This window comes from Xiphophorus hellerii, chromosome 17, assembly GCF_003331165.1.
Source record: "Xiphophorus hellerii strain 12219 chromosome 17, Xiphophorus_hellerii-4.1, whole genome shotgun sequence".
NCBI classification, from domain to species: domain Eukaryota; kingdom Metazoa; phylum Chordata; class Actinopteri; order Cyprinodontiformes; family Poeciliidae; genus Xiphophorus; species Xiphophorus hellerii.
In genome coordinates this window covers 18,931,228-18,940,723 of record NC_045688.1, presented here as the reverse complement: position 1 = coordinate 18,940,723, position 9,496 = coordinate 18,931,228, and the positions used below count along the sequence as shown (strand labels likewise).

General features: G+C 41.3%; 1 protein-coding gene across 1 annotated transcript; it reads right to left on the bottom strand.

The window, feature by feature from the left end:
* Positions 1-601: 601 nt before the first annotated feature.
* samm50l (sorting and assembly machinery component 50 homolog, like) lies at positions 602-8,310 on the bottom strand. Its single transcript, XM_032589249.1, has 15 exons — positions 8,139-8,310; positions 6,869-6,976; positions 5,659-5,760; positions 5,477-5,564; positions 5,284-5,390; positions 4,952-5,082; positions 4,706-4,793; positions 4,502-4,630; positions 4,319-4,390; positions 2,859-2,945; positions 2,616-2,686; positions 2,374-2,441; positions 2,140-2,286; positions 1,359-1,500; positions 602-1,271 (listed from the first exon to the last, which is right to left on the bottom strand). The coding sequence occupies exons 1-15, from the start codon at positions 8,157-8,159 to the stop codon at positions 1,226-1,228; spliced, it is 1,407 nt and encodes a 468-aa protein (XP_032445140.1). The 5' UTR covers positions 8,160-8,310; the 3' UTR covers positions 602-1,225.
* Between the last annotated feature and the right edge of the window lie 1,186 nt (positions 8,311-9,496).

Genomic DNA, 9,496 nt, shown 5'->3' with positions numbered 1-9,496 from the left:
TTCCGTTTTGTACCGTGCAGATAGGGCTCTCAGGCTTTTGGACTGTTCACCTGCCACAACTCCCACACAGAACAAACGGAACAAAATCACACCTGGCACCGTCCGAACTCGACTGCCCTGCACAGGTTCCTGAGGAGCAACGGTTTGAGCGATCAGCTGACACCTGGCAGCGAGACAGAACCCCGTCTGCATAATCATTCACTTCTTCTACTGAAGGAGAAATTAAATCAGCTCCAGCCTGCAGACCTTATCAGTTATTGATTTGCGTTACTGACTGAACTCCTTGGCCTATGAGCTGATAAAACACTTGTAAATTTTCTACAGTGGAGCCTCAACTAATTACAGAGTGGCCCCAGATCTAATAGTGCCTCACTAAATATGATAATGTTCCCCTCATTCTCCCTCAGAGAGTTTTATTAGTGAAACATGGGGGCTTTAACCCTTTCAATAAAAATCTGATTTGGGGATGCTTGTGTAAAGCTGGGACTTGGAAAGCTGGTCAGATTTGATGGAAAGATGGACGTTGGAACTGGCAGAGTGAAAATGGAACTGATTAGGTCAACGCATAAATCTACCAGTAAACTGAAGACAGCAGAAATAATTCAAGGGAGCAGCTAGTATTTATTAATTAACATTTTAACATCAAAAAGAGAAGTGGGGGTAAAAACACCACTGGTGAATGTTGCTATGGTGACATTCCACCTCTCATCTTCAGTGTCTGACCTACATTGTTGTTGTGAAGAAATCAGAGCTGATTTTCTCCAGGTTCTCCTGCAGCTGGTCAGCAGGATGAGTGAACCAGATGGAGGATCCTGATGTTCAGCGTCAGGAACAAACTGTAGTCCTGAGTAAGAAACCAACGAGGCAACCTGCCAACAATCTATTTAATATTTGCCAGAAACTTTTACCTCACCAAACGGAACACAAAATACCAGAGGTGCAAATTACCAAGCAAAACACAACATGATTCATGTCCCCCGTTTTACTTTTAACTCAGCTGAGTTGACGTTGCATGGTGCTGGTAGTTTCCAGCAGCCGCTTGTGGACACAGGAAACCATGGCACAGAGGGGGGCGTGGCTTATTTTTCCACAGCGTGAGCCCATGCTACTGTTTTTACACTCCCAAACAAGTTACAGGTGCAACATGACAAAGACGCTCTCTCTATTCACATCAAACTTTGCAAGACAGGCGGGGGTGGAGGTGAGGGGCGGATGCAACGAGAAATCACAGGAAGCGAATTCCTGCTCCGAACTGGACGCCGTCACATATCCTAGGAGAGAGAGAGGAAAAAATGTTCTGTGATGTTTCAGCAGAAACAGGACAACAGGAGCGGCTACTGCTCGGGTCATTCTCCCACCTGTCTCCACTCTGAACTCCCATGGGTACGCAGTAGTTCAGCTCCAGCCGGGCGATGTTCCCGAGCCGCAGCACGATGCCGGCCCCGTACGACCAGCGGATGCACTCAGCCAGCCTCTGGAGGTGAGCCTGGGGGCCTTCGCCTGCACAGGACACAGAGACCATGTCACCGCACAGCACAGGCAAACCTTCCTCACACATGTACTCTAGGGAGAGACCAGCCTCACCGCCTTGCACTAAGGTTCAGAATTGTGAAGTGGAAGAAAAATAATTCATAGTCTGCTCTAGTGGTGCACCGATCAGGTTTCTGGCTGACTACCAAGTCCGATTTTGATCGATCCCAATTTTCTTTGACTGAAAAGTTGTCAAATATGGCAACAAAGTTGCAAAGTTGGCAACAGTGAGGTGACTATTGGTGTCTGTACACGTGCAGATGTGACCTAGTGGGATTGTTCAGTAGTCTTCAGATGGTTGTTCCTAACTGAGACATGGCTGATCGACGGTGAAGTGACAGCTCTGCTGGAACTTAAATATATTGACAAAGCTGCCAACTGTGTTGATCAATAGCAACACAGAAACAACAGAAACAGACGGAGACAAAATGTGAAAGGTTTCAGACTCACTTTAACAAATGTAAAGTGAGTCTCTCTCTAGTCAGATGGAGCTCATTGTTGAGATTAGAAGCCCAGCAAACATGAGAGATAACAAACGGACACAAAAGACTTGGAACAACTTCATTATCTGAGCAAAGCAGAAGCTGAGTCTGTCATCTTTCCACCCACCGTAGTTAAGGTTGCACAAGTTGCCTGCGTTGAGAAAAAAGTGCATTCTGAAAAGGTCGCCGAAGCCTCCCTTGCCAGGCCTGAATGGTAGAGGGGTGTAGAGGTGCACACCGCCTGCCCAGTATGCCTCCCCACCCAGATAGTCACCTGAAACCCAAAGCGCACAAACGCAACACATCAGCACTCTGCTTAAACCTAAACTCCACTGGTCATATCAGGCCCCGTTCGTTTTACCTTCACTCTGTGGCCCGATGCTGTACATTCCAAAGCCCCGGACACTGGTGGGACCGCCAAGGTAGAACCTGGACAAAAGCCGGCAGGCCACAATACTTTCATAAAACATGTCAGCTTGAACAGCTGCATATATTCAGCAAGCAAAACAAAAAAGTCAGATTACCAACTGAATAATCTGAAAACAAAAATAATTCAGACTTCTCTCAAATTTCGGTTTGATTAGTTTTTAACAACTGGTATACCTGTCAGCGATGCAGGACGGCTGTCCTCCGATGGGATAAAGCATTCCCCCCCACAGAGAGGCAGACAAAACCTGACAGGACACAAATTGTAGTTATTTTTAATTCTGCTGAAAAACACATTCAGGAATAAAGAACAAAGCTTTGTTGCCCTCTAGTGGTTAGCTTGACAAAGCAAAACGTTAAATTATACCAATAAGTCAGAGCTATGATGTAAAGTTGAAAAATTAGTAATTTCCTTCGTACAGAATCCCAGAAAAGCTTTCGGTTTAGCTGAAGCTCAAAATCCTCTTTCAAAAAGCTGGCGTCTCCCCCGGTGTATCCAGCCAGCTCCTGCCGGGCAAAAACACCAACAGACAGAGAATTAGAACCATGCTGGTCATGTTAGCGATACAAACCAAGGGAACTTTAAAGACAACATTTTTAATACAGAGAGTATTTTCCATCTACCTTTAAGAAACTCTAAAGATAACAGTGGCTTTTCCTCTGGTTTTTAGGAAAAAACCATTTCATACTTCTTCGATAATAAAGAAACCTCATTTGGTGCACACATTTAAAGATTAAGGCTAACAAAAATCTAGCTAGCTTACCTTTCTGGATGTCGCCATTTCCTGGATTTTATGAGTGGTTTTGTTTCACAAATTAAAACCAACAGCTCTGAGAATTCCCTTTGCAAGAACACAAATCCATCTATGAGCTGAAAAAGTCACATTTTTCAGAAGGTAAAGCTTAAATGAAAAGCTGGTGTAAGCTAGCTAAGAAAAATCTGAATAGCAACTGGAAGGTAAGCTAGCTTAAAATTGGAGGTGTAAAAATGGAAAAGGAGGGAAATACGCCATGATTTGATGATTGATGCTAAAACTGACCAATTATTAGCAAATTAATTAACTTAAAGTCCTGCTTTTCTTTTCTCTTAAACCTCTTCAACATGTAGAGGAACACATAACAGAATGTTTTCATTTTGGGAATCTGTTAGCTTCAGAATCCACACTTTTTAAATTAACCATTATATTTTGTTATGTGTCCATTTTCTGATTTTCTCCTTTATGGTTCTTTAGGTTTTGAAGTTATATATGGTAGGCTACCCATCAGTTCCCCCCATTTTAGTTTCAGTGGCATAGGAGGACACAATACCATGGGAAAATCTTGCTCTCTTGCCCATCTATGAATGTGACACTGTAACATAAATAACTAGATAAAAGTTAGCTACCACAAACAGCTTGTAAATGTAAAATAAATCTACACCACAAGCAATGCACATCATATGCCTAATTGATACAGGACTAATGCAACTGTACCTTTAATATTGTGACCAAATAACATTACTTAGCTCTGCTATGCTGTCTGAAGTGATAAAGACTCACTCACCTCCACACGTCAGAAGCTGGAAACTTAAACTTACAGCCTAACCTACTTTTTGATCAGTTCAGCTTATAATTACTTGATTACGTGAAAAGAACTCAGAGAACTGATATTTAGTTTCCAGACGGTCAAGTCACAGCAGACGTTGTGTATTCTGACAGAACACACCTCTGATCCCAATACACACTCACTGTTCAAAACAGGAGTGCATCAAAGGCAATAAATATTACTCACTTAAAAGACATGATGTTCTTCAAAATCTCTTCTTACTCATGTTTACACCCAAATAACATATGATTTTTAATATACCAACAAACATGGCAACACACTTTTTACATACAGACCTGGTTGATGCGAAGCAAGGCACCCCTGTTTGGAAAGATAGCAGAATTCCTCGAGTCGATGGACATAGAGTGCTGCAATGAAACCAATAGGGATTTAACTGTACAGAAAACTGCTTAAAACTTAAGATTTCCCTTAACTTTTATACATTATTGGTTAAAAGAAACAGAGTTTTCTGGCATTACCGAAAGGGCAGATTTCAGCGAGTGGCCGCTTTCCTCTCGCACTGCGAAGGAGGCGCTGCGTGCCAGGCAGCCCAGCTCCCTCCACACTCCCTCCCACTTCAGTGTGTGGCTGGTCACGCCAAGTGGAAACTGCAAAGACGAGGCAAACAGGCACATCAGAACTTAAGTCTACAGGGTTCAGACTTAAAAACCCAAAAAACTTACATTTAATTCTGCAGACAGGCCTCTGTCAGTCTCTTTTAAGGAGCTCCACGGAAACTGACCCGTGACTTTATACAAGTTCAGAGTGAAGCTGAAATAAAGGACACTTAATATGAGAAAAACTGCACCTTTGAAAAGACCACAAACCAAAGTAAAAGGAGTATCAACTTTTAAAACCACATAACATTCGGGAACCCAACAGGTATAAACGCCTAATGGAACCTAAAGGAGAACAATGATGCCACGTACTTGCGTTCAAAGTATCCAGGTTGCGGTTTGAAGAACGACAGGCCGTAGGAAGTCTCCTTTGTCCCGTAGGAGAACTGGAAGGTGACTTTCTCAGCTCGGCCGAATACGTTGGGCAGCTTCAGCCCCAGAACCTGAAGGACACGGTAGATGATACATGACCTGTACTTGCATAGTAATTTTTCCAGTCCAAAGGACCCCAAATGGCTTCAGTCACCCATCCATTCACACACTGATGGTGGTGAGCTACATTGCAGCCACATCACATTCAGTTCTCATCCAGGCCGCCTGTATGTACCTTAACAGCTGTGTGAAGTAAGTGGTGTGTGTCTCACCATGCTGCCTTCGTTGTTGCCAACCATAGTGTTGTAGCTTCCTGTCAACCTCTTGATCTCCGTCACTTCAAAGGTGACGTCCAAACCGTTGGGCAGAGCGTCTTTACCTGAGGGAGAGCCAATCGCAAAGACGTTTCAGCTAAGCTGTGTGGTCATATCGGACCAGCGTGCGCCTTTAAGTATGAACAGTTACCCTCCGACGTGTCGATGAGAACCTCCACCTCTTTGAACACTCCGAGGCGGAGAAGCCTCAGTCTGGCAACGTGAGCTCTCTTCATCACCTGAAAAAGACCGGCACACTTACGGAACGCTACACACTTCACATTGGTGTTAGAATACCTTAATATGCAGCACAGTCAGGCAACTAATGCATACATCAATGAGGTTCTTGGCATGGAATACATCGGAGATCTCGTAGCCAAGCAGATCCTCCTTGGTTCTCCCCAATCCCTGGATGTTTACATGCTGGACGACCACCTGTGTGACCAAACAGGATTTATCTATTGGACATGTTTTCTGACTGCAACAAATAGGGTCTGTAGACACTTTCAGAGATGTAGCCACAGAGCTGAGTTGGTCTAAAAAGTGGTTTATCTTGTACTCCGGACTCTTCTTCTGGATATTCCAACAGATGCAATCACAACATAATAAAGGCACAATTCGGAAACAAAGTATTTTGGCTTGAGTGCAATAACATTTTCAACAAAACCTGAATTCTTTACGAATAAACTGAAAAACAGTTTGAATCAATGTTCTGATGTCCATGTTGCTTAAAGGATGCTTGCTTCATTTTCCTGTTCTATGTTGAGATAATCCCAGTCTACTCTGGAGAGGCAGTGGGGTTTTTCCATCCAGGTTTGCTTTTCCAGAGTTGCCAGTTAAAGGGACGATAACATATCCCTTTAACAAAAGATGATGGTACTTTTAAATGTTAGTACTACCACAATGTTGGCAAAAGATGTCCAACATGGATTAAATACAGCTATATGCTAAATATGGGGCAAGGATCAAATCCCAGACCTTTACGTCTCTCTGTCAGGCTTTCTAACCATGCTGCCAGTAGAGATTTAAAAATGTTATCATATTAGCATATTATAACAGTCATGAAACTTTCACACAGCAGCAGTCTTGGGTCAGAGGCTTCTTCAGATTTGTTGCAAGACTGACTGGTACTGGAGATTCGACTCTTTGAAGAGATTTGGATGTTAGGAGTTATGAGAACATTAAATTTCCCCTTGGAATACAAATGTAGTCTGTTGATCTCATTCACTATTTCACATATTTTGTATCTTGTCACCCAAACAACTTTGTTATGTTTGAATTAATCACATAACTAAAGAAGGTGTCTGCAGCAGCAAAGCCATGGTATGAAAAATACATTTTAAAAAATCACGTCTGGAGAATTCTGACAGTGGGAAAGCACTGGCCACTCTGAAAGTTGGAAAAACTATTTCCCATGTAAATTGTTGAATGATTTCCAGCTATAAAACATAAATTCAATTTTAATGAAACATTACTGAACCAAATGAACCGCTGTTGGAACTGCGATTCAACACATAAAGTAGAACTAAACACCACTACTCACATCTTTGTTTTCCAGGATTTCCTGCTTGGACTCCTGCTCTGGAGGCTCCATCAGGTCATCGGGGTTGACGCCCAAATCACGGCCATGCATCGGGAGCGGATCCAGACTCTGCACAGAGACCGAGCGACTTAAAACACAGATCAGTATGTTTTCTGTAGAAATGACTAGTGGACTAGTTCTGCACAGTGGAGTCTGGTGGCTAGTGTTAGGGCTGGGTTTTAACTGTATGGGCGTATATATTGGCTGATCTCAATGAATTAGAAGATGATTGAGATGTTAATAGTAATTTAAAAGACAGGCTTTAAAGAGATCCGTTAAAACACAAAGCTATTTTATGTCTATATTTCTGCTAATTTAGATAATTATGGCTTACAATCACAGGTAACATGGCCGACTTAACTGTTGTTAAACAGTCATGATCCACAAAAGGCCATTGCTAAGGAACTAGTTGTTCATAGGGTTTAATGGAAAGTTTACTGAAAGGAAAAATGTTGCAGGAAGCAGGGCAAAGAGCAGCAATAATTGTGGAAAGAAGTTACAACTGTCAAATTTCTTGTGTTAAGACACAACATAAGAAATTTGCAACGACTCGTTTTGAATTTTTATTGGCTTTAAGGCCAATCTGTTAATACAGATTAACAGACCTACACACAGCCAATAAAATACAGAAATTCTCCACTCTTTGAGGAGTGCTTTGTATTTTATTTCAAAATGACATTGACTTTTTGAAATAAATTGATCTGTAATGCTCATTTACGGGGCAGCAGATGAAGAAGACAGAATTGGGCGGGGCGCAGAGAGGAGTTGTTAATGTCCAGTGATCACTGAAGGTTACAGAATATACTGTGGCAATATGAGACGTTCAGGTGAGTAAAAATAAGTTATGTTAACTCTGATATATTAGATATTGTACGATAAAACAAGACTATAAATTTTAAATTTAGTTAGCTTCTTTAGTAATGAGACCATGATTGTTTTTCTCAGTAAATAAACAATAGCTATAAGAAGGACTGAAAGGGCTCTGCATTTTTAATGTCTTACAGTCCGTGAATGCATCACTATATACACGTTGCAGCAATGAACGCGGCTTTAAAACTTCGGACAGATTAAGCGACATAAATTGACTTCTTTGTTGGTTTTCTTAAACTCGATAGTTTAGCTAAAGGTGTGGTGCCGCGGTGCAACATTCAGCTCTCTGGCCACAGCAGAGCAGAGAGGTCAAGTCACTATACGTAAGTCCACTCTCACTCACAGAGCTACAGCGGTTTACCTTCGCATGGACGGTCCCCATGGTAACCAGCCGCTCCAATAAACCTCCTCAGAAAGGCTTTACTTCACAGTAGGAGAACGAAAAGTAAGCGCTCACAGAGGCTACTGTCTCTGGTACCAAGCCCCCTTCAAGGGAGACGCCATGACAGTTGCTGAGGTATCGTGCTGAGTTCAAATATACCTCGTAATGTAGAGTGTCGACTTGAACTCCAACGTTTGTAAGTCCGCAAACTTTTACAAATGACATTGATTTACATCTTCTCTAACGTTAACTTGTTTCACAGTCTTTTTTAATAATTTTTTTAGTTTGTCACTATCATCTGGTTTTAATTGTTGCAATTGTAAGAAACATGTGTGATGCAGTTTTAAATCGTTTTTAGCAGTAGTTTTTGTAGTTTTTAAAGTACACAATGTCTGACAATACATTTTCTATTTTTGTTTTAAGATGATGCCTGTGGTATTTTCCCTCTTACTAAATTCAGAACATTTAAGTCCAGGCATTATCGGTCTGCGTCCCATGTTTCTAAATCAAAAGCTGTCGTAAATCCACAAAAAGCACAAGGGCCAAATTATGTTTTACAGAATCCAGTCAACAACCATCAAATGTAATCAGTCAAGTTATTTTGGGTATTAAACTAGAGACGAGTCCAGATTTACTGGAAAACTGTGCAATAGCCCTTTAATATATTGGTAAACGACGGCTTTCAGAGCTTAGATTGAAGATATAAAGCAATAACAAACTTAACTCAATTGTCTCTACTAATAGTAGAGAATTTCATAATTTTCTTTTAGGTATGCAGTATGGCAAAACGTCAAAATTCTGATGAAGAAAAAGATAAACATCTTTATCCTCCGATGGTTTGCTAAAACAGGTTGGGGGTTTTTTTTAGTGCCCATCATTTTGAAATACAGGTTTTTTGACCTATTTGATCCTCACTTGAAAACGGGGCAAGAGGTACAAGAGGCTTAAAATGAATGAACACCAAAAAGAATCAAATATAACGAAATGAATAAGTGGTACCATTGTTTTGATGTAAAAAAAAAAAAAAAAAAAAAAACGGCATACAAAGGGTTAACAAGTCAGAAATGACCAGGTTTCCTACATTTTTGAACGCATCACTTTGAAACCTCATTGATTGGACAGGGGCCCGAATGCATTTCCAAATACAATCCAGTAGATGGCAGTGTTTTCTTTCTCATTGTTGATTCGAATCATATTCATTTCCAGTGTTCAGGAAAAGGATGTTTTCTCTTTTTTTCATTTCAGGTGGCCTAAAAATGAAGGAACCATTCAGTGGTGGGGGAAAAAACATGAAACTGTCGTGTTTTTACTCGAGCCTCGTGCAACACATCAAAACA

What these genes read in the sequence shown, in the direction of transcription:
- samm50l (XM_032589249.1), bottom strand. Translation starts at nt 8,159, where the DNA reads ATGGGGACCGTCCATGCGAAG. An exon ending in ATGCCAAGAACCTCATTGAT is followed by an intron (nt 5,565 to 5,658) that starts GTATGCATTAGT and finishes GGTCTTTTTCAG; the next exon opens with GTGATGAAGAGAGCTCACGT. An exon ending in CCTGGATACTTTGAACGCAA is followed by an intron (nt 4,794 to 4,951) that starts GTACGTGGCATC and finishes CCTTTATTTCAG; the next exon opens with CTTCACTCTGAACTTGTATA.